Here is a 25,362-nt window from a genome sequence, read left to right as displayed (position 1 = left end):
ATTTCAATATAAAAAACGTCTGATTGTTCAATTTAAGTACAAAACCAGAATTTTTATCCCTTAAAATATACAGTATTATTAAAAACATCAGAATACTGTTATCTATCAAAATATAAAATTAAGAATCTTCTAGTAACACTGTGAATTCTGATTATAATCAAAGGTTCCTTCAGAAGAACATTAATCTTTTGGAATATCATTATATTGAAATCTGAATAACTCCCTACTGCTACCGCCTGAGTACAAACTACACTAAAATTTAACCAAAGTTGTGGAACGGGTTTTGCAGTCAAAAGTACATACAGTATGACAGAGTATCATATATTTTCCTATCAATTTAAAAAAGAATTAAAAAATTCTATTCGAAAACGATCATATTGAAGTAATATTAGCTTTTTAAAATTTATGTAAATCTAACGCGAGTGACAGTTACAATAATGTATATAATGAGCCTACAAGGCGACTCTACAACTTTTAATGTCAAGGATATTGTGTTTATTTAAATCCTCAAGGTAAATTCATTTTTACTGAATTGATGATGGCATTCATACAGCATATACGGAGTAATTTGCAAAGAGTATTAAGGATACAATCTTAGTTTAAACAAAAGCAACACTCGACTCTATTTCCAACTTACCTTTATTCTCTCATTCTGGACTCGAGATTCACCAAACACGGATTGTGGAAATAGACTGGAGAGCAGAAATGCTTGTAAGCTTGTATGAGTAATCTAGCACCCTACAATGGACATTATTATTTGTAAAAAAAAATAAAAAAAAATAAAAAAAAATAAAAAAATGAAACGTAGTAAATTGCAGCAACTGCAATACACAGTTTACTCCTGTGCATGTTAAAATCTGACTAGTTATCTCACCTGTGGAAAACTTTTAGTAGTACATGACTTGCAAAATACTATGATGAGCCTGAAAGGACTTTGGTTAAGGTAGTTTGCAGATTTGCCACAGAATCAATAGCCTCCTTCGTGAACCAGCTTAATCCAACTTTAATCTTGTGCTGATCAGTTGGTAGCCTGATGAGGTACGCCAGTTTCCTCGCTGCAGCAAGATAACAAAAGAATTATGGTTTGAATAAATAGAAGAGGATAGGTATTTTGAAAGGGCTGAAGAAGTAGAATTTTACCTGCATGGCCAACAGGTCCTTCCAAGGTTAATCCATCAATGAAACTAGGAGTAACAGCAGCATCATATCTCCCTAGAGTCATCATCTCTCCCAAGTTCTGAAACCTGCAACACCAAAGAGTACAAGTCAGCATGATTCACTTTATCATTATTGTTCGCACTATGCACAATACAGTAGAAAAGCATATAGGGCTAGTTCATTATTTGGGGGGAGGGGAACAAATCGGTAGACCTGGATGAAAAATATCTTCCTACTAATGGGTCTATGGCCAGAGAAAATTGCCTTAAATGAGCCTGTGAGCATTAAAATGAACCTGAAGGATGTGATTTCAACTACAATAAGCCTAAATTTAAGTTGCCAAAATATATTTAAACATCAGAAGATTAAGCTAAATCTTCAGCCATCATAGCAGAAAATTCCTGAGTACACTGGACAGAAATTACAAGAGCCTTAAAATGAGTATATAAAGTCTAATTAAATTGTAAAGATGACGTGCAAGTGGCAGCTCAGCATCACGATTGAAGGCATAAAATTTAAACCTCCTATGAAATGTACGTAATGGAAATGTAACTCCTTACTCGGGCTTTTTGTTTCACCTCAAGTATGTAGTATCAGAGTATTAATAGCAAGGGAACTAAATTATAGAGGTGACAAGTACTTCATCTCTTTTCAGCCGCACCATTCAATTTGGCAACTAACAGTTACAATTAGTTATTTTAAAGGAGACGACTCCTCTGTTCCTAAATACCTTTATCTATTTATTGATTTATTCACTTTTAATCAACCAAACCCCAACATCTTCCTTTTTTATTCACATTTAATTAACCAACCCCACTAACTTACTACTCTATTCACCTTCCTAAAAACTTGTGCAAAAGGCAAATGGGAATTAAATGTTGGGAACAAGGAAGTAACATATTTTGGCAGGAAATGTCCTTTGAATAAGCTGAGGCCTGGTTCTGATGGCCAATCCAAATTACTCAAGCATACAATAAACAAAAAAGAATTGAAGATCTGACCTGAAAGGTAGAAGAGGACGATCATTGATTGCAGCCCATATATTCCAGCCTGTAAAATCTGCTTGCTGGAAAGCTACCTGAAAGATATGACAGCAAGGAAAATGCCACTATTAAAGATGGAAGAAAAATTATTGTGGCCAAAACAGATACTGATGCAGCAAAAGTTTATTGGAAAAAAAAAAAATATATCACAGGCTATTACACCTGTGCAGTAGGAGGAAGAGGCTTTCCACTGGAGTCTCTCAAAGCAGAGGAGTCACCTAATGCGAATATACGTGGATTACCCTTTACTCGAAGAGTTTCATCAGTTTCTGCTTGTCCTATGCCATTAAGAGGAAGCATGTGGGGCTTATCAGAGGGCTCCAACTGAGGAAGGCGAGGCTTATTGCCAACAGTCCACAGAACTAAATCTGCTTCCAGGTTTTGCCCTTGCAGGCCCCTTTCAGCAGGTTGAATTTCCACAACAAGTTCTTTAGAATCTTGCTGCATGCCATTGTTTCCCTCGTCAGTCAACTGGTTCAGTACCTCAACATCAGCAGCTCTTTTTACAGCATTAACAAAATACCCTAAAAAGAGCTGAACATTTCTGTCCGAGAGCACCTATAGATGTCACAAAATAAATCAGGATTTGCATAACAGGAAGTATTCTATCTAACATAGAAAGCCGACAAAATAATATAAAATAGCATCTGAACACCTCACTTCAACACAAGCAATAAAAGGGGAGGGGAGGAGGAATAGATTGTATAGCAATAAACTGATAAAGCATAAAAACATGAAGTTTATGATAGACAGATTACTTTTAAGGCAGCTTCCCGGTTACCAGGTGGGGCAGATGGACAGATTGTGTTATTTACATTAATTGCTTGCACAATTCCTTTATCCTTCAGTCTTTCGGATACTGTTGCAGCTAATTCCACTCCAGAGTAACCACACCCAACAACTATCACCCGGATTGGGGATCCCTCGCCAAAATACTTTCGCTCCAATGCTTTTAATTTATCGTTAACTTTCTGTAAAATGAATGATGATCAACATCAAATATTATCAGGTCAGATAGTAAATATATCTTAAAAGACCAAATGGTAAACAGCTATACATGCCAAATAATATACAAGGGTACAAAGAACAGCTAAGTTGTTTATCCTACAGTATTATACTATCTCAGGCGGTTGGGCCATAAATTGACTGCCTCAACTCTTTGGCTGAGAAGGACAAACTTTGTTTTCATCCTCACACCAAAAACCAACCCAATGATAACACGATTGAATCTCACGTTCACTATTGCATTCTCTCCAGCAAGTATGTACTTTAAATCTAAGTTGATAATTTAAGTTGTAAAGACTTGCTCTATGTAAGCTCTACGACAAATAGAATAGGAGGGAAAAGCTACTCCATAGTCCATAAATTGTTAAAGGGGGAAAAAAAATCACCTCTTTAAGAATTTCTGCTACATAGCACAGTTCCCTTACAATTTTCAAACAGAGAGGTAAAGTTGCTATACGTATACTTTATTTTAGATTGCAGGCAGAATTCTCTGCAGTCTGCACCATATCTCATCACAACAGTTGTTTCCATTCATTTATTACTTTTATACTTCAGAATTTAAGGCTTTACTCTACATGAATTAGCACCATCATCATGCTGCTCTAGATTCCATCATTCCAATGATGAGCAGTTTCTTATTCAATTACAGCTTCTGATGTAACAAGAGGATCCACAGAGCTATTTATAATTATTTTCAGCTCCATTGTAAATTTCAACTAGAATTAAAGTGTCAATACCGTGGTTTGCTGGAATTTCGTGGTTTGCTTTTCTTACCGTCAACCCAATACACTGTAAGTAGTCACATAACTCACGGAGTCAAATACATAATGTGTAATGTCCCACGCAAGCATCAAGGTAAGTACAAATACCCAACAAATAAAACAAATAATTTAATACCTCAAATACTTACACATGCATCCTCAAAAGTGGAAAATGGCAGAGCATATCCTACAGCCCCTGGTACCATGTCAAGCTTTGGTTCAGCCCCCAAAGCAAGAACCAACCTGGCTGTCCAAGCAAACAAACAAGTAATCAGCCTGAGCAGTAGCAAATAGATTTAAGCAACCACATACAATCACAGCTTAACAGCATTATGCCATATCTTACAAGAAATATTGCCTATCTTACAAGAAATATTGCCAAGAAAAATAGCACCTCCTTGATGTTAGACACATATGGAAAAGACAATAATTGGTAACAAATTAACCATTGATTTTAAAAGTGAAACATAATATCATGAAACATGATAATTTAAGTTATAAGAGATCAAGTGCAGATCCACATAGCTCAATGGCATAGAGAAAACCCCATAGATGTACCGTACATAAAATGAGTCTCTTACTGCAGTACTAGATACCAAAAGCAAGTATGCAAGATACAAATGCAGAACACACTGAAGACTGAAGAGATTACCAAAGACAAAACTAATACCAGTCATATTCTATAAGAAGATCACTTTCAAGTTGCACACTTCCAGCACAAGGGTTCCTTTGACCACCGCTTGTGGGCATATCATTGGTATGGAGGAGTTTCACTCTGTCCTGTATAAATTGAACCTCAGTATTTGCCAGTAATTCTGAAAATCGGGGAGCAATTTCCCATTCATCCACTTCTGCAATTAAATCCCTTTAAAGGTTTACAATATAAACTAACAAGGAGTTGATAGTGTAAAGATGAATACTAAGGAAAAACGTTCACAAGATAAGTTCTCAAGAAGCAAAACAAACCTCCAGATAAAAGTTCATAAAGCATTGGCTTGAAAACAAAACGATCAGACTGATCAATGAGAGTTACCTGGTCCCACATGAAAAAATCGAACAGTATTAGAGTAGCATAGGTGATATTAGGGATAAATTGTGAGGAACTCACTACCTCACTGACTAAACAGAGACAAGAACACAAGCAAAAAGAAACACACAAGCAAAGAAATAAAATCGAAAGGTTGATGATTGATTGATTGAAAGATAACGGTAGCTTCAACCTATCACTCTCCAAAAGTAACATCAGGATACTACTCTCTTTTACAAATGTCCAATCTCATACCCTCTCTTCTAAGACAAACATTCTTATATATACAAGCTTAGGCTACATTGCTCTTTAATTATCTTTGTCTTATTCTAATGCTACTTCATGTTCTACTGTCGTGCTGCTCCACTAGTAGGTGTTGTTGGTGTTGCTCCCCTCCCCTTCTGAAGTTGCAGACCTTAACTACCCTTGTCCTCATGTGGTGGAAATGCTAGAGTGTTGACTGCTTTCCCCTTCCTCTGATAGTACAACTTAATTGGCGGGTTAGGTGTAGGAACAGGACTGTTGGCTTGGTCTATTACATAAATAAGAATTGCTCCATTCACAGCTCAGACCATCATAATTTAGTGATGGCCTCCTTCAACATTTCACTTACAAATCATAGCAAGTTTAACAATCAAATTTCCCCACCCTTTTCCATCAATAAATTGCAAATTAAAAGGACTGGACTCAGTGGCTTCAGATCCATTACTGTCTAAGGAAAAACAAAAAAAAAAAAAAAAAAAAAAACAAATTACACCCCTATGGTAATGAATATTAAAAAATAAAGCACCTTACTTCATAGAAAAATATACTCTCTGGATCCCAAATCAAGCTAATGTCTTTTAAGGTGAGTTACATCTATTTTCAGTAATCTCTACCTTTTCTCTAAAGTGAGGGTCCACACCCATCTACCCACCACCTTTTCCCCTCTACTTTGTCACACTACCTAATCTTTGTGCAAAAGTAGTAGCTTAAATACATGACAAAGGGAATATATCTTCGGTTAACATTGTGATATAACCGATATCCAACTTCACACCAATGGTGATGACAAATATTTCACATAGTCAGTTCAAAACATATCTCAATCATAGGAAACATGACAAAGTTATGGAACAAAAATAGTCTGTTCAAAACTAGTTGTGTGCAGGCTGCAGCAATTTAACATTCCTACAATAAGGTCAATAACCAGCCAGAAAAGAATATTAATGCAAGATGAAACCAACGATAACTTACTTGAGGTTTCTTGCCATCAGGCCAAATAAGAGACTCCAATCTTAAAGCTGTATATAAGCCCCCAAATCCACCGCCTACTATGCATACCCTAGGCCTCTGTTCAAACCAAAGAAAAAAGGAAAGAGGGGATCACACACGATTTCTACTAAAATTTGAAATGCTATATACAGAAAGAAATGAATCCTAAGGTGCACTCACAAAACACACAAACTAAACATACCAGATACGAAAAACAACACAAGCAGCTAGCACTTGCTAGATACGTCAATAGATAAATTAATGACAGAAGAGATTAAGAATGAATAAAACATCTAAAAAACCTGAAACAGATGATCTACAAAGCATATGGACCACGCGAAGCATAGGGAAGCGCTTCAGGTTAACGCGTGTTTTCATAAACATCAACAACAGGTGGCTCCTATTTATTAATCCAGTTACAATGCTAAGAATGATAAAAGATCTATATTCTAACACTGCCAATGGAGTAACATTTTCAAGAAGTTAATGCCTGTCAATAAGTACTGAGAAGTGAGAACTACTAATTAAGCAATGGTAAACCATTATGCATCAAACATGACATCATTATTTTCAAGGCAGACCAACCAAGCAGGGTCTTCAACCATACACTCTGTGAAAGGTCATGGTAATGAAACCAATTATTGGCCCTTCATGCAACGAAAGGCTCAATCATGATTATTAAAACAACAAATAACATTTTTACATAATGTCAGGCCACTTAGGCAAACTTCAGTTGTAATGACCGCTAACTGTTTCAATCTACCAAATCCCCAAATCCAAATCACTGAAAGCAATATCAACATGGACGACAATAAGTCAGGCACAATAAGATGTGACTCTTGGATAAAATAGATGTTCATTGCATGGATTAAATAAATTGAAACCTTCTTGTCTGGCCATATATAATGCTTTATATCTTGCTCCCTTTCGGATACTTCAGCAACACCCCCATTAATCCCTGTATTAGCTGAAGCAACAGTAGAGAATCCTTTCCTTTGAAACTTCCCATATAGTGAAGATTTGATTGCATATCGCCCCGTAAATATGGGAAATACTTTATTTAGTCTCTTTACAGTTCCTGTAATAGTAAACAAACAAAAATTTAACAGAAGGAAAATAAATGAAATGGACAAAATATGTCCACAGAATAGGAATATTAAGTAAACATGCATAATTGTGCACTAAGGTCAAACCTCCAAGGTCCTTTTCAGATCTCTCAAAACCAAAAATTTGACAGCATGGTATCAACCAATTAACAAAACAATCTAACTTCAGCTCGTTCTGAAGAGCAGCACAACATTGGTACTGAACTTTTTATCCAGGTTCTCTCCCCATGATCATACCACCCCTCTGTTAAGCAACATATAAAAAAGCCAAGAGTACAAGTACTAGAGAGTATAAATAAACAAAACCCCAAAAAACATCATATCCATGAAGACGGAAATGTGTTGATAGCAAATATGAACAATAAACAACTAATCTTCATCCTAATCAATCAAACAGGTATCCTAAAACTTAAATCTTGTAAGATAAGCACCAAAGCTTGTGAATTCATTTCGGCATCAATATCACAATCTCGCCCGTCCCATCTCCTCTCTTTACACTTTAACTCTTATTGCATTGTGAATTCAATTCTCTTTCTAACACCAACAATAGCCTACTACATCCAGCAACAACCTCAACATACTTCCTTCACACCCTTCAGCAATAACCAAGGCAGCAAGCCAGCAATGCCGCATGACAAACTTTTAAATAAAACGGATGTTCTATTGAACATCCGTTATAAAGTGACAATAAAATGTGCAAAAAGTTACACTAAAACGCACAAAAGTTACCCTGACATATATAAAAGTTATTTATGCTTCATTGATAAATTTGACAAAAGTGACACTAAATCTGACAAAAGTGTACCCGATGTACAGTAAATTACTAAAAACCAGGTGTATACAAAAGTTTTCCATGCAGCATATATCATATAGATTAATGCAATCCGATCAAAATCAGTGAAACGCGCCCCCCACTAATTATACATGGACAATCACTCCAAATTACCCACATAAATGACAATTTGATTCATTAAGATAACAATATTGCATGTAACACCACAAATTCAAATTTCAAAATCCCACAAAAGAAATACTCAATAATTGTTCTACAACAACATTTAATTTCCATATTCACCTGATCCATCTTCCAATAATACTTCATTTGCCAATACTATATTGAAAACTACAATTAAATCGCAAAACATGCTAAGGGTGTCCAAGTAGATCCCAATTAAATCAATATACATAAACCCCACTTATAAAAAATCCTAAAAAAAACAAGTATCAGGTTAAAACGATTATACAACACATTCTTAATTATGGGGTTTAAAGGCCTAATAATTAGCAAAATTAAAGTAAAATGGAGTGCTGAAAATGGAGAAACAGCAAGAAATAAGGATGAGGGAAACTTACGGTTAAAATGGGGAAGCGTTGATGTGGAGGACAAAGCGAGCTGCGACATTGAGGAGGATTATCAGTATCTCGTACTCGAATGTTTGCTTATCTATTCGAAAGAAAGAGTGAAAGTGAAAGATAGTTGAATTGGTTGAATAGAGTGAGGTTTGGGTGTTTCCTGGCTCACTGGCTTCCACGTTAACGGGCTACTTGCTCTAATTTCATGTGCTAATTGCACTTTTAGGGTCTTTAAACCTCTACGGGAGGAGTGAAGTACCGACTAGTCTCTTTAGAGTCTGTTCTCATACGTTTATTTTCATTTCAACTAAGTTCAGTTCAATTCAGTTCAACTTCTAATTTCCTTCTCTTATAAAATATTTATTTCAGTTCATTTCAGTTCATTTCAGCTCATTTCAGTCTATTAGAACAGACCCTTAGTTTGCAAAACAAGACATTTACATTATTATTTTTTTAATCAATTCTGAGCTTAATTGGGTGTTTTAATGACCTTTTAAATCTTACTCGAAGAAAGGCCTTTGGTTCACATAGTTTCCTAACCAGTAGGTTAGTGACTTACGTACCTATTGGTAAAGCCGGCCTACACGACCCTATAGGTGGGAAAGAAACAAATTTTATCAATAATTTGCACATCATGTATTTTTTTTATTTGCAAAACGAGACACTTACTTTTTTTTTTCTTTTCTAATATCGAGCTCAATTTGGTTCTTTAACTCATTAAGAACCAAAATGAGCACTAAAATCTTGACGGAATATTTTTATAGCGCAAATCGAGGAAAAAATTTAATAACTAGCCATTAACAAAAACCTACTTGAAGTAGCAAAATCTATATTTTTATATTTTGGGTGGCAGTAAAATAAAGGAAATTTTGACATTTGCTATCACTAAAAACACCGTGTTTCACATTTACTACCAGTTTATTTTAGTTTTTTTTTTTTAACTTTACTACCACCCAAATCACCCTTCAAAAAAAAAAATTAACTACTTAATGCCTTATTCCATTAGCATTTCCGTTACTAGGGCCCAACCACCGTCAGCCATCTTCCAGCTACCCTATTGCCACCCTTCCCCCCTCCTTCTTGCCGGCAGCTGGCGCCCACTACTTAGCGCTGACGACCACACCCCCTCCCTTACCCCACATACGCAGCCAACCCCTCTCCCTTTTCCCATTCTTCCTACCCCGACCACAACCCCCACCCGAACCGGAAACCACCCCCCATTACCCCCCATCGAAATCGGCCCACCCCATTCCCTCCACCGGAATTGACCCCCCTCCCCTACCCTTTTCGGCCACCCCTAACCCAAAACCACCATAAGCGAAACCCTAAAACTCGTTTAAGGTGGTTTTCGGGCTGGTTGTTTAGGGTTAGGGGTGTCGTTTTTTGGGTGGAGGAAGGGGAGGGGGGTCGATTCCAGTGGGGGTATGGAAAGGGGGTGGCCAGTTTTCGGTTTATGGTGGGGGTTGAGGTCGAGGCAAAGAAGGGGAAAAGGGAAGGGGTGGGATGTAGCGTTGGTGGGGTCGCAGGCGTCGGCCGGTGGGGGGGGAGTTGAGGGGCGGCTGACGTGAGGGGTTAGCAATGAGGCCGGGGCTGGATTTTTCTAATTAATAATAAACTTACAAAATATTCCATTAAGTGGTAGTTAATTTTAACAAAGTGTGATTTGGGTGGTTGTAAAGTTTATAAAAAAAAAAAACAGATAGTAAATGTGAAGCATGGTGTTTTAATGGTAGCTAATGTCAAAATTTCCTAAAATAAAATACGTAGTAAAATTTTCGATAGCCAAAGTAGTACTTTATACGGAATAGTAATTAGCCTTTTCAATAAGTAATAGTATGAGTAATATACTAAGGGCTTGTTTGGTTAACATACTAAAACATGAGAATTGAAATTTCCTAGGAATTACAAATTTTGTATGTTGTTTGGTTGGCAAAAATTTGGTGATAGGGGGGAAGTGGAACTTCCTAGGAATTTTGAGTTCCCACAAAATGTAGGAATTTACTTACCTATCCCCCCCTAGGTAAGTAGAAATTCCCTTGGGAAGTAACTTCTCTCATTGTTAATCAAACAATTTTGGAAAATCCCATGAATTTGATTATAAGAAATAAATTCCCATATATTTGCAATTCATAGAAAATTCTAATTCCCTTGTGAACCAAACGACACCTAATATTTTAACCATACCCATATCTTCCGCCCATATGTCCATAAGACCATAACTCGATCCCAAATTCAAAATTATACTCCGTATAACCTTGGGTTACCTTGTCCAATTGTCCATTAACGAACGAAACTCCAATTAGTACCAAAGATTTAATAACACCACCGCCGTAATAATACCGTGGACTTCCAAATCAAACAAGAAAAAATAGAGTCAATTGAGAGACATGGGAGAAGAATCAAAACAACAGCAACAATGAGCAACAGAGGTGGAGGGATGTTGGGCAACCATCATCTCCAACAACAACAACATCATCACCATCAACAACAACAGCAACAACATCAACAACACTCCAACAACAGCAGCAACAAACCAGAATGGCTGCAACAGTACGATTTGATCGGTAAAATTGGGGAAGGAACTTATGGTTTGGTGTTCTTAGCCCGTGTTACACCCCCTTCTCCTCATCGTGGTAAATCTATTGCTATTAAGAAGTTTAAGCAATCTAAAGATGGTGATGGCATCTCCCCTACTGCAATTCGCGAAATCATGGTTTCTCTCTCCTCTTTCTGTTTTATTTTTGATCAATATTTTTTGGGTTTTCATTGTTGTTCAATATTGTAATTGTAATTGAAGTTTTGGGTGTTTTGTTTATCATTTGATTGATCAATAAAGGTTGGATTTTTTTCTTTCTTTTTTCTGGGTGTTTTATGGTTGATTGGAATTAGGGCTTTTTTTTTGTTGTTGAATTGGGAATTTTGTAATTCACTTGTGAAAAGGTGTAACTTTTGAATTTTGAATTGAAAGGGGAAGTGTTAGCTTGTGGGGTTTACTGGGAATGTGTGAAATTTATCAAATTATGGGCTAGGAAATTTAAAGCTTTCAGCTTTCATCAATGGAGCATGATGATTCTCTCTTTATAGGTATTTCTATTAATTTTGAAAATAAGAGGATTTATTGGAGATTGTTCACGATAAAACTCTAGGATACTTTCAATATGCATACTTGTTTAAATGGTGTAGTGTTGGTGTTCTATTTTTGATATTGGAAGAGTGTGTCGATTAGTTCATTCTTTGATTACCGGAGGTATTCTTATCAAGTTAATTACTTGTATAACATATGGACATTCCAAGGGCTAGATATATACTTTCTTTTTGTGAAATCTAGGAGATTACTGCATACGTTCGACCATTGTTAGTTATTACTGCATAGAGCGAAATCTTCGTTAGAAGCATTGTGGTGATGATGATGTTGGTGGTGTTATAAGGGTTATGGGTATTACTATCATCTTGTTTATATCTGCTTTCTTTGAAATGCAGTTGCTACGAGAAATATCCCATGAAAATGTGGTTAAGCTTGTGAATGTACACATCAATCCTGCAGACATGTCTTTGTACCTGGCCTTTGATTATGCGGAGCATGATTTATATGTGAGTACCCTGTCCCTCTAATATTAAATGAAAATAATGATACAAATTTATTATAAAGTATTTGTAATTTCTACTGCTGTCTAAGAGGAGGATAACTTATCTTAACAATCCTGCTACTTTCTCTGCATGTTGGGTCCTGCAGGAGATCATTAGATATCATAGAGATAAGGTAAATCAACCAATCAATCAGTACACAGTTAAGTCTTTGCTCTGGCAGCTGCTGAATGGCCTTAATTATCTACATAGGTATGGTCATTAGCAAGGCACTATAATATGCAAATGTTATGTTTCCTCCAAATACTCAAATTTGTTGTCTCTTTTGCTACAGTAATTGGATCATCCATCGAGATCTTAAACCGTCGAACATTTTGGTATGGCTGTGCATTATGTCGTCCTGTGTTGATGTCTCTAAATTATTGAAGTCTGCACTTTCATTTGGTTATATATATGTCTGTTTTGGAATATATGTTTGAAGGTTATGGGCGAAGGAGAAGAACAGGGAGTTGTTAAAATTGCTGATTTTGGATTAGCAAGAGTATACCAGGCTCCATTAAAGGCATTGGCTGACAACGGGGTATTAATTAGTTTTTTTTTACCTGCAATATATGGACTGTGATTGATTCACTTTAAGCAGGTTATCTGTCAAATTAGTTCACATTTTGAAGCCTTTGTGCAGGTTGTGGTGACAATTTGGTATCGAGCTCCTGAGCTGCTGCTTGGGGCAAAACACTACACTAGTGCTGTTGGTATTCCTTTAATCCAACCCCTTTTTTTTTTTTAATTAAGTGTGCTGTAGATAAATTCCTTTACCCACAACCTTTTGGCATCACGCAATGCCTTAGATTCTCGTTTGACCTAAATATTATCCTAAATATTATTTTCCTGTTGGAGCTGACCCTTGATTTTTTTTTTCTTTTTCTTTCAAAAATAAAAATAGATATGTGGGCTGTTGGATGCATATTTGCTGAGCTTCTGACTTTAAAGCCACTGTTTCAAGGTGCGGAAGTCAAAGGCACACCAAATCATTTTCAGGTATTTTAAAGGTTTATCTGTGATTTCTTGCTGGAATTATAAAATATTACTCTGTTACGCTGCAATTATTTAAAAACGTTATGAGGAGAGAGAGAGAGAGAGAGAGAGAGAGAGAGAGAGAGGGGAGCAATTACCAAAAAAAGTTATGTTGCGATTTATTTTGAAATTGCAGCTAATATGAATCAGAGGAATATATCCTGAGCTTTGATCTTGGTCTAATTTATTAATGTTGCTTTCTAACATGGATGCCTTCTGTTACAGCTGGATCAACTTGACAAAATATTCAAAGTCTTAGGTAAGCTAGCTAGAATTGGCTGCTAATTTTCTTTCTGAGGACCGAGTGCTCTTTATTAAGTCATTTCCTTCTACTTCAGGTCATCCCACACCAGAAAAGTGGCCTATACTTGCGAATCTTCCACATTGGCAACAAGATACGCAGCATATTCAAGGGCATAAATAGTGAGTGGACCTGCACTTCTTTCTTTCCCTCCTTGGTTGTTTGTGATTGGTTTCAGTCTTTAGTGGCAAGTGACACTGGCCAACATTTTTTATTAATATATTGCGTAGCCATGTTGTTTACGAGGATCATATTTTTATTTTATATTCCTGTTTACTACTACATATTTACTAATCCATCAAGTATTTACCCTTTTACTCATCATTTACTGCAGCGACAATCCTGGGCTTTACAGTGTTGTCCATCTTTCTCCCAAAAGTCCTGCTTATGACCTGCTGTCCAAAATGCTTGAGTAAGTGTGCTACTGCAATGTTTTGACTGTAGCGTTACCTGTGTGTTTGTGTGTATCAGTGTTTATAGCACTACATCAATTTTTTGATTTGTTAATTTTTTTTAGTTGTATAAACTTATTGACCTTTGTAGAACACTTCATGATTCTTGTTTCTGTGATTTTCTCCTGGAAGATTTTTCATTTTATTTTCATGTTATGTTCAAATATATCTCCTGTTTACTTTTGTGATATTTTTATTCCTTTGAACTTTATGCAGATACGATCCTCGCAAGCGACTAACAGCTGCACAAGCACTTGAACATGAGTAAGACTATCATTCTTTTCAGATTACTCTTTATTTTTCCCCCTTTTATTTGCATCATGACTTGAACATACTCACACCATTAGGTGGTTATTAGTTATTAGCTTATGGATGCTTTAAAGAATCATTGCTCTTGCTGGGCTAAATTTATATTGAATGGAGAATTAAATAGTGTTAGGTTTTCAAAATTATGTTTCGTGAGGTGTGCTATGTAAAATTACTTGTGGCCAGTCATATTCAATTATTCAGCTCCCTTTTTCTTTGATGAATTTATACTCCTAGTCTCCTACCACTGTAGTTTGTATTTCTGTTGTTAGATTTACCCCTTAGCTGACCTACTTATCTACCAGAACTAGCAAAAGACTAAATTTCCTACTCATGTGCCTCTCCCCTTTCGTCCTTCCCAATCCCTCTATGACACATCGTGCAGCATAATGGAAACCAGTTTATTTGCAACCAGGATCCTTGGGAGCCCATGTTTGCACCTCTCCTTTTTCTCTGCCGCCCCCCCCCCCCCGGGTCATATCCATGGCACCATGCTCACATGCACTAATCTCTAGCTTGGTTCCACAGTCTGAATAATAATTATAGTCAATGAACTACTTTCCTTATTTCTTTTATTACTCCCAGAAAAGAGTAGTTGAAATTACTTGTTCTGTCCTCAAAATATTGCCATCTTGGGTTTTGGCGCGCATATTAACCGTATAGTAGGTAGTGTAGGTTTTTGTTAGATATTGGAAAAGTAAGAATAAAGTCTTTCTTTGAGGAGGGTTTAGTGAATTAGGTGGGATTAATTTTTCATTGAAGGTAACAAGGGCAATCGGGACTGACCAAAATACTAGTAGTATACAACTATACATGACAATTATCTGACGACAGAGAGTGTGTGATTTGTATCACATATTTGCAGAATTTCGGGTTGTATCTGTGGGCAGGGGCGGGGGGGTGGGGGGTTCTATTGGACCATTTGGGTTTGTGATTTCTTAAAAGTCTTATTTTTTTGGCTTTTTGTAACTGAAGTTTTAAGTGAATGTGCAGCTTGGCTGGAAAACATGTGATTTGTTAGATTCGTCTTAATTATAATATCAATTTTTTTTATTTTTTACTTATTGATGATTAAGGATCGTAACAATTGAAAATTTGCATTGGAAAGTGAAAATTTTAAAGGTTTAATCTATTTTAAAACGAGGAAGTATTTCAGGAAGATTATGATTGACTTGCACACTTTTGATGTTTTGGAAATATTAATGTCTCTTCTTGACTCATCATATATTACTTTTTCCTTTCCGTGTCAGCATGAAAGTTCCATTTTTCAAGTTTCACTTGCCCCAGATTGAGTAGCTTCAGGTCTTTAAGGAGTCTTTGGGTTATTAATATTTTTTGTGTTTTTCCCCATATTTTAAAATCAGGTACTTCAAGATGGAGCCTTTGCCAGGTCGCAAGTAAGTTACTCTTCTCCCTTGTGCTGGACTCAAGTTGGATGCTGTTGTGGGACTGATCATTTGTCAATTGCAAAACAGTTTACTTTTATTTTAACCATGATAATGTTTTTCAGTGCATTTATTCCTTCCCGGCCTGAAGAAAAAGTTGTTAATTATCCTGCTCGACCAGTGGACAGCAATACTCATTTTGAAGGAACAGCAACCATTCAACCTCCACAGCAGGTATGCATATCGATGTGCTGCTTGGAACTTGTGAGCATACAATGATTATCAATTGCAGAAATCTTGTATCATAAGTGATTTAACATAATTCACTTCGGGCTGTACCACCCCCCCCCTCCCCCGCACTTTCCTTCATGTTGTTTCTTACATGTGTATCTGAAATTTATATTAGCATGTATTTCTGGTTCGAGAGTGGTGCTTGAGAAGAACATGTTTCTTCTGGGGTAAAGGAAGGTGAGATATAAGAGAATTTTTAACCGAAGGAAAACAGGGAACCCATGCTCCTTCACTATTTTGTGGAATATTTTTTGAATGATTTATATGAGTCCATGCTGTGGAAAGAGAAGTAGGCAGAGACTATAGATGCAAGATTTAGTAATTATAACATGTAACACTGGAGGAGTTGAAAGTTCAGCTTCTGATCATATTAATGTTGAAAAGCTAATAGCTTGATCATCTCAGAGGAATCTTCTATTTACTTTGTAAGATGTGTTTTTTGTTAATATTGGACCAACCTGGTTTTGCTAATGTGCACAAAACCAGAGCTAGAAAAATGTTCAGTTCTTTAGGTTTGATTAATAGATGCATAGTATTAATCATCCCGTTGAAAGACTTAAAGTAGTCCTAAGACTGGAAGGATTATCAATTTCCAAGGATTATTGAACTTGACATCTAGAGGCAAGTAACCTGTTGAAATGAAAAACCTGTTCTATTTAACATTATAACTTCATAGAACTATGCGTTTATCTTGAATGTCCTCCATCCCTTTGCCTGAATTCCAACATCTCATGATAAATATAATGGTAACTACATTATAAATAGTTGCAAGAATATTTTGTTTTGTGTTTTAGTAGTTGGACTTCAGATTATAATTGCATGTATTGAATTCATATTTTCTCTCAGGCTCCACCTCCAAATGCTGGTAACATGCAAGGCTCTCATATTAACAGAAATGTACCTCGACAAATGAATATGGTTGGTATGCAAAGAGTGCCGCCTCAAGGGATAGCACCATATAACATCTCTTCTCAGGCTGGAATGGGTGGTGCAATGAACCCTGGAGGCATCCCTATGCAACGAGGTGTGGCTAATCAAGGTCACCCACAGCAGCAGGTACAGCTCTGTACATTCCATCTTGTTAAAATTTAACAGCATTTTCTTTTCTGTACAAAATTGTCTGGAACTATCTAATAATTGACACTTTTGGCAACGATTACCTTGTAAATTGTCAAATTCATTTCTTATGGACTATCTTTTACCTCTACCATTAGCCTTTTTCTGTGAAAAAAAAAAAAAGAAAAAAGAAAAAAAAAACAAGTATTTTGATCATCTCACCATTATCCTCGGTTCCCTTTAAATTCCCCTTTATTCAAGAGTCAAATTTCGCTCTGTGGTTTTACTCCAAGATTGTGTCTCTCTATCTCCATTCAAATTTGGTTCCGTAATTCCTCACCCACTCCGTATGAGGCTATAACTGAACCCTGAAATGATCTTTCCCAGTTTATTTAATCTGGAGATTTCAATTTTCTGGGAGGTGAAAATCAGGGCATAGTTGAATTGACTTTTTATTAGCAATAATTTGTAATTTGGATCAAATATTGATGTCTTCGACCCTTGGTGAAATCATAGATTGTTTTTTTTACTGCTAATACCTGTATTTATATTTGTAGCTCTTAAATCGTTCTTTGGAACTATCTCACAGTTTACTCTTTAGACTGATCTCTATTACTCCTTAAACTAGTCTAGGATGCTGGTTGCATATGGTCTGATATGTTTTATCATTTTGAAGCAGCTGCGAAGAAAGGATCCTGGAATGTTGCCTGGGTACCCTACACAGCAGAAATCAAGAAGGTTTTGAGGGATGTCATAACTAGGATAGAAGACATTGTTCGTGCTCACCTGAAGTCCCAAGCGTAGCATTCTAACAAATTTAATGGCCATTTGACTCCTGCAGTTCTTCCCCGTTGCTAAATACTCCGTAGTATGCCCAAAAAATACCAACATCAACCTGGGACTAGTGAAATCCAAGTCCGAGAGAAGCTTGAGCAGTGTTGTTTAAGAGATGCAAGTGTTGTCTTAATGTTTCTGAAGCAGAACTGCTCAGATTTCTTCGAAATGCAAGATGTATCCCTGATTTGTCTGCTTGGAGGGCCATGGACTCATAGAGGCATGTTGAGATGCTGGCCACATCCCTGGAGTCCCGACTGCATTTGCAGAATAGCCGTGAAATGCAGGGGATTCAGTTGATCGTAATTTAGGGTGTTCTGTTGTAACATTAGTTGCCTGCTATCGTATAACTCATTGCAGATCTGTGCCAGCACTATGGTATAGCAGCGCACTGGCTATTCTTATGTACTTTGTACATGCCCTTTTCCACCCCTATAAATATGTGTAAAATTATTTTTTTTTTACAGAAAAATGACTTATCAAAATTGTAATTTAAGCCTCATCTATGATATTCATCATTTTTTTTAATTAATGTGAACTCAATCACCTTCAAGAGGAATATACTGCGCATTTATGTTGGTCTAACCTAATAACAAATCTGCGTTAAACCTTCTGTTGGATGACTTCATACAAGTATGAAGAAAAGTGTATGAGTTAGTACAGATATCTATGTTGTGTACATATAAATATCTTATGTTGGACAAGTAAAGGAAACCCAATCTAATCTAATACTTATACTTGTATATCATATCATATAACTAATATATAAAGCTAAACTTTTAGTCAGGTCACGAGGTATTGACCCTTGGCGTTTCAACTTTTCGTCAAGTGTCGCGCCACATTTGATAGATTTAAATAGAAGATTAAAAAGTTAATTTAAAATTCTATATAGATACAATTTTAGGATAAAATTGTTAATTTAGAGTTTTATTTTCAATAAAATACCAATATTTCAGAGGTACAAATTGAATTATAATTTTGTTATAAAATTTTCAATAAAAAATAGCAAATCGTCATAAAAGCACATCAATTCCTAACTAATTTTGTATCAATGACATATTTAAAAATTTGACATATAGACTAAAAATTTATCTTCAATAAACAACCCGGGCAAATATTATCTTTTAATATCAGTAATTTTATCTAAATATATAACAAATTTTGGCACATAAATATATATATAAAAAAATATTTTACAAAATTCAAACAAACCGTTCATTGCACGGGCTTCGTCTGGTAGCTTAATAAAGTTGTGTTAAGAAAGAAAATAGTCTCCTCACCTTATTTGTATACTTGTTATTAAATTTAACTAAAATAAGTTTCAATATATTATTATACAAATTTTTGTATGTGGCTGGCCACATGCTGCGGCAAGGTTACTTGTAGGGTGTTACTGGTTTTGTCAGGGGTTACTTGTAGGTGTTACTTGTATTTTGGGGTTACTTGTATGGGGGTTACTGGTTTTGGTCGGGGTTACTTGTATGGTGTTACTGGTTTTGTCAGGGGTTACTTGTATTATGGGGTTACTTGTATGGTGTTACTGGTTTTGTCAGGGGTTACTTATAGGTGTTACTTGTATTCTAGGATTACTTGTATGGATGTTACTGGTTTTGATCAGGGATTACTTGTAAAGTATTACTGGTTTGGTATGGGATTTTTGTCTGGTGTTACTTGTAGGAGTTTCTCAGAATACAAGTAACCCCACGATACAAGTAACCCATATAAGTAATCTCATAATACAAGTAACCCATATAAGTAACCTCATAATACAAGTAATACCCTACAAGTAACCCATGTAAATAACCCCAAAATACAAGTAACCCTAAACTATAAGTAACCCGTGCGCACCATGTGGCATGCCACATTAAAAAAACCTCTGATATTATTATTGGAATATAACCTTCGGAGTAATATTTAGACAAATATAAAAGCTAACATAGAAGCAGAACAAAGTAGACCATTCTTCAAAAAAAATAATGTGCGCAGATACATAGGATGATTAATGAAGACAAAGAAAATTAATGAAAGACAAAGAAAATGATCTACTTGCATATATCTCACCGCATCAATTACGTTACATAACTAACGTTGTAGTGTAGTACCAATGTACCATATACGGAGTACCATATAAACTCGTATTATATTTTGACGAATACTTCGTATATGCCATATAAACTCTATTTATTATTCTGTACTTGTGCACATCATCTTTTTCATTACCTCATTCAGTACGTAACACTATATGTTGTGTACTTCGTATATATTAGATGTGTATTTATCTTAATTGATTTAATAGTATGAGTAATAATCAACAATTTAACTCCTTTGTCGTCATTGCTAAAAAATCCATAAAGATGACATTGAATTGAGTTTTTAAGAATGAACATTTCACTATATATTATCCATCTTTTGTTTTCGGTTCATCATTTTAACGTCAATGTCAAACAATGAGCATGCATCTAAACTCTAAACGATGTCTTTTTTTTTTTTTTTTTTTAATTTACAATATAAGTTATAAACAGATTTGTGTTAAATCGGAGGACAAAACTTAGGATCTGTTCTCATACGTTGAAATTCAGTTCAGTTCAGTTCAGCTCCTAATTTCCTTCACTTATAAAATTTTCATTTCAGTTCAGTTCAGCTCAATTCAATTCAGTTCAGTTTAGCCGAGTTCAATCAATGAGAACAGACCCTTAAACAGAGTAGTTTTTATATTCTCTCAAGAACTCTAGCTTATACAAAAATCAGAGCTACAACAATGTGATAATGAATTACAGTTACAATGTTTGCATAATTATAAGATTTATAACCTCCTAATTGACTCTTTGCCCTATTTCTGTATTTTTATCAATAGGCATATAAAACAAACATGAATACATGATCACATGTGATCTAGTTAGATTTGTATATATATATATTTGAAAATCGTAAAATATTTATGGTATATTTTCTCCATTTTTTTAAATGTTATGTCTCAATTTGACTTATGTACTACTTACATATACATTACTTTAATCAATATTTATGTTTTATACATAAAATTTAATATAGTCATATAGCAGGTACTCGTTAAAACCCATCATCTTAATGTATAGTTTTCAAATAAACTTTTCATTATCGATTTTTTTAACGTGTGTCCATAAACACATATTAAGTTACAATATTAAATTAGATATATATCGACAGTTTTGGTGCCAAATTTATAGAAAAACCTTAAAAAAAAAGGTGGAGTATATGAAGGAAAGATTCAAGTTATACTATATGTTAATATAACTATGTAGATAAGAAATCTTTATTTTATGCCTTTTACGTCAGAAAATCTCTTTTATAATTCATACTTATTACTAATAATTATAGAGATTATTGGTTAAATCACGGTATTAACAATGAAATTAAAAACTAAAGAAATAGAGGAAATAAATAATTTGGCGGTCTAATAGGAAGCTAGATTGCCTAGATACCGCAACTTGATCAATAAATAAAATATTAAAATCCTACTGACATTTACAAGGAGCGAAATGTCACACACATCTTGTCCAAAGAAAAAAAATAGTCACACACATTGACACACTGTATGTCTATATTCGGTGTTAGTTAAATGATGCGCATTTCCAATATCATCAAAGATGAATATCTTTTTCTTAAGAAATACTAAACCACCGCTATTCTTTTTCTTATGGACGGCCAAAAAAAGTTAAAATTTTCTGTTTTGTTAGAAGATAAGTCTAATAAGTGAATGCCAATTATTGATTTGATTACACAATGCTCATATAGGTCCAAACACTTGTGAACTCATATGGCTCTATGTGAGTAATTATTGTATTATTAGTGTAACTCATGGCTATAAATACAATGCCATAGAAGTAAGAATACAATGATAACACTACAACAATTTCACCCATCTTCTTTCACTCTTTTACTCCTTTTATTAATCAAAACTTTTCTATCGGTAAATTCTTTAACACGTTATCAGCACCAGTTTTCAGTCAGGTATATTTATACCTACTTCTAAAAATTTATAACAAATAATACTATCTACTTCTAAATGTTTCGAGGAGTATGCTCTATAGTTGCCCATATTTGGGATCCTCTATAACAGAAACTCAAACATTTAATATATATACCTCAAAAACAACGGTGAAAGTTCTCTTACTTGTGAATTTACTACTATCATCTTTTGTTTATTCATGTTGTTGTTTCTTTGTTTGATCCATGTTGATATTACATACTCATTTTACGTAAATTTTTATCTTAGTTATTATAATTGCTAAGTAGTAGCTTTGCATGCATATTATTATTAACTAGATTAACAAAAAGATGCAGCCTTTTATACTTATTATTTTTCTTACTTTTACATACTTTTTGTGTTTCTTTCCGTTTTCGAACCCATGATCTTTTATAGATATTAGGGCTCTCGGACCACTATGGCTTGCATTCCCAGTGTGATAACCTTTTACAATTATAAATATATATATATGGACCATAATTTTATGCCAGTACGTTAGACTATTATATGATATTTTTACAGTTGTACAGAACAGTAACGGATAAACCTACCTCTATAAAAGACGGATTTTTCCCCCAATTTCACCACAAATCCCTTATCCTTTCCCACTTTTTATCCAAAAATCACCTAAAAAAAAAAAAAATTCACCCCCTTCTTCTCCGATATGTTCCCCGACGACGGCAACCAAAACACCCAAAACACCCACAACTTCACTTTTGAGGAAGATTTAATGAAGATAAAACAATATTTCCTTCTAATTACGGCGCTTGTAATTTTATTAGTAGCAATATTAATTTTTGTCATTATGTATAAGTAAAACTCACTTATTTTGTCGTTTTAGTATATTAAAAGCTTGTTTTTGTTTTATTATGTATGTTTGTTGTTATTAATCATCATTGTATAATAATTACCGTTATCATTATAATTATTGTTACTACTGTCATTGTTGTCGTTTTGCTGTTTTTTTTGCAACTAACATGATTAATTTTTGTCTAATCAAATAATTACTCACAATAATAAACCAAGGGGGAGAAAAGACTATATTATTTATGGTTTATTATTATTAAATTTAATTATCACGTGTCTTATTAACTTAATTATAAATATGGAAGAACTAAACATGTGAATTGTACATATAATTTGTTATTATAAACTAATTATCACGAAATTTGTTGTAGCTAAAATGGGAGACCTTATGAAAAGACAGTTCAGCATCTTAGATTTATCTGGAAAGAAATTTCTGGAATGGAAAGTGGACGCAATGATGAATTTGAAAGCTCAAGTCTTGGAGCACACTGTTAAAGAAAATAAAAGTCCCTCTGGTCAAACAACTGATACTGCCACTTCTGCAATGACTGTTGCAAAACCTGTTACTGAACAAGATAAGGCAAAAGCCTTAGTGTTGTTAAGGCATCATTTACATGAAGGCCTTAAAACTGAGTACATGATGGTTGAAGATCCCAAAGAATTATGGGATTGCCTTAATGAAAGATTTGGACACCACAAAAGGGTGCTCCTTCCTAAGGCATTATTTGACTGGACAAATTTACGGTTCCAGGATTTCAAATCTGTAATTGATTATAATTCAACCATACATGAGATAGTGTCTATATTGAGATACTGTGATCATCCAGTTTCGGATGAACAGATGATTGAAAAAACACTCACTACCTTTCATGCAAGTAACATACTGCTGCAAGAACAGTATCGTGAAAGAGGTTTTAAAAGGTTCAATGAATTAATGAGTGTATTGCTTGTTGCGGAACAAAATAGTGAACTTTTGTTGAAAAATCATAACCTGAGACCAACTGGGTCTTTGGCCACTCATCATGAGGCAAATGCAACAAATTCCTATCCACCCGAGTCAAATGCTACAAGAAGAGGTGGACGTGGAAATTACAATGGCCGTGGAAAAGGCCGTGGAAATTATCGCGGACGAGGCCGAGGACGTGGTAGAAACAATTTTCAAAGAAACAGTAATTTCAAAAATTTTGAAAAACAGAAGGGACAGTCATTTGGAAGCCACAAACAAACTCTTTCAAAAGGAAAAGACACATGTTACAGATGTGGCATGACAGGACATTGGGGACGTACTTGTCGTACGGCCAAACATTTGGTAGACCTTTACCAGGCTTCTGTAAAAGGCAAAGAGAAAAATGCAGAAGCAAATTATGTTAATGAAGAAAATGCTCCATGTCCTACCCTTGATGTGTCCGATTTCTTCATGGACAATGCTGAAACTGGGAATGATTTCATTCTTGGAGAAAACAACAATGCTTAGGTTCCCCATCTACTAATGTAACATATGCTATGTTTTAATGTATTTTCTTAGTTCCCTGTATTTTAAATTTCTAGTCATGTACTTTAAATCTTTATCATCAATAAAAGTTTGTATGATATTATTCTAAACTAATATTAAATTTATTTTATGAAGATATGGATCTACCTGAAGTTATTTCCGAATATCAATGCCTTTTGGACAGTGGAACAACACATACTATCTTAAAAGATAGAAAATATTTTTCACAACTAAAGTTGTTTCAAGCAAATGTAAACACCATTTCCGGGTCAGCTAAATTAATCGAAGGATCTGGAAAGGCTTGTATAATGCTTCCAAATGGAACAAAATTAATAATCAATAATGCTTTATATTCGAGTAAATCTCGAAGAAATCTCATAAGCTTTAAAGATGTACGCCAAAATGGCTATCATCTAGAAACAATGACGACAGATCAAAAAGAGTATATATGCCTCACGGCAGAAAAACATGGCAAGAAACATATATATGAGAAATTGCCAGCATACTCTTCGGGGTTATACTGTATAAACATACGACCCGTGGAAATCAATATGATATCTAACCAGAAGTTAGATGACAAACATTTGATTATTTTATGGCATGATCGTTTGGGACATCCAGCAACTGGGATGATGCAAAGAATAATAGCACATTCAGTTGGACATTCAATAAGAAATGTCAAAATTCCCCGATCAGATGAATTAACATGCTCTGCATGTTCACTTGGCAAATTAATAATAAGGCCATCTATGAACAAAATTGCTACTGAATCTCCAAAATTCTTGGAAAGAATTCAGGGAGATATATGTGGGCCAATTAATCCAGCATGTGGACCATTTCGATATTTCATGGTTTTAATTGATGCCTCTACACGATGGTCACATGTTAGTCTACTTTCAAGTAGAAATGTTGCCTTAGCAAAATTACTTGCCCAAATCATCAAATTAAGAGCACAATTCCCAGATCATACAATAAAGAAAATAAGACTTGACAATGCTGGGGAATTTACATCCCAAACATCTAATGATTATTGTATGTCAATTGGAATTGATGTTGAACACCCAGT

At 35.0% G+C, this 25,362-nt stretch overlaps 3 protein-coding genes across 4 annotated transcripts; 2 read left to right on the top strand and 1 right to left on the bottom strand.

The window, feature by feature from the left end:
* Positions 1-620: 620 nt before the first annotated feature.
* LOC110701317 (alternative NAD(P)H-ubiquinone oxidoreductase C1, chloroplastic/mitochondrial-like) lies at positions 621-8,880 on the bottom strand. The gene is made up of 12 exons (XM_021878954.1): positions 8,708-8,880; positions 7,133-7,326; positions 6,231-6,326; positions 4,934-5,000; positions 4,638-4,818; positions 4,117-4,210; positions 2,960-3,172; positions 2,364-2,759; positions 2,160-2,236; positions 1,141-1,244; positions 875-1,055; positions 621-738 (listed from the first exon to the last, which is right to left on the bottom strand). The coding sequence occupies exons 1-11, from the start codon at positions 8,754-8,756 to the stop codon at positions 913-915; spliced, it is 1,614 nt and encodes a 537-aa protein (XP_021734646.1). The 5' UTR covers positions 8,757-8,880; the 3' UTR covers positions 621-738; positions 875-912.
* A 2,054-nt stretch (positions 8,881-10,934) lies between these two features.
* Positions 10,935-18,576, top strand: LOC110701316 (cyclin-dependent kinase E-1-like). Of its 2 annotated transcripts, none has more exons than XM_021878953.1 (15): positions 10,935-11,420; positions 12,188-12,298; positions 12,441-12,544; positions 12,627-12,669; positions 12,774-12,872; positions 12,975-13,044; positions 13,236-13,330; positions 13,592-13,625; positions 13,705-13,789; positions 14,002-14,079; positions 14,336-14,383; positions 15,790-15,822; positions 15,936-16,044; positions 16,948-17,157; positions 17,837-18,576. In XM_021878953.1, exons 1-15 carry the CDS (start codon positions 11,124-11,126, stop codon positions 17,900-17,902), a joined length of 1,482 nt encoding a protein of 493 aa, XP_021734645.1. In that variant the 5' UTR covers positions 10,935-11,123; the 3' UTR covers positions 17,903-18,576. The 2 variants fall into 2 exon arrangements, with proteins under 2 accessions (XP_021734645.1, XP_021734644.1); XM_021878952.1 differs by having other exon boundaries at positions 17,834-18,576.
* A 4,604-nt stretch (positions 18,577-23,180) lies between these two features.
* LOC110701475 lies at positions 23,181-24,278 on the top strand. The gene has a single exon (XM_021879124.1). The coding sequence runs from the start codon at positions 23,181-23,183 to the stop codon at positions 24,276-24,278; it is 1,098 nt and encodes a 365-aa protein (XP_021734816.1).
* The last annotated feature ends 1,084 nt before the right edge of the window (positions 24,279-25,362 follow it).

This window comes from Chenopodium quinoa, unplaced genomic scaffold (assembly GCF_001683475.1).
Source record: "Chenopodium quinoa cultivar QQ74 unplaced genomic scaffold, ASM168347v1, whole genome shotgun sequence".
NCBI classification, from domain to species: Eukaryota; Viridiplantae; Streptophyta; class Magnoliopsida; order Caryophyllales; family Amaranthaceae; genus Chenopodium; species Chenopodium quinoa.
This window is presented reverse-complemented; position numbering and strand designations above follow the sequence as displayed.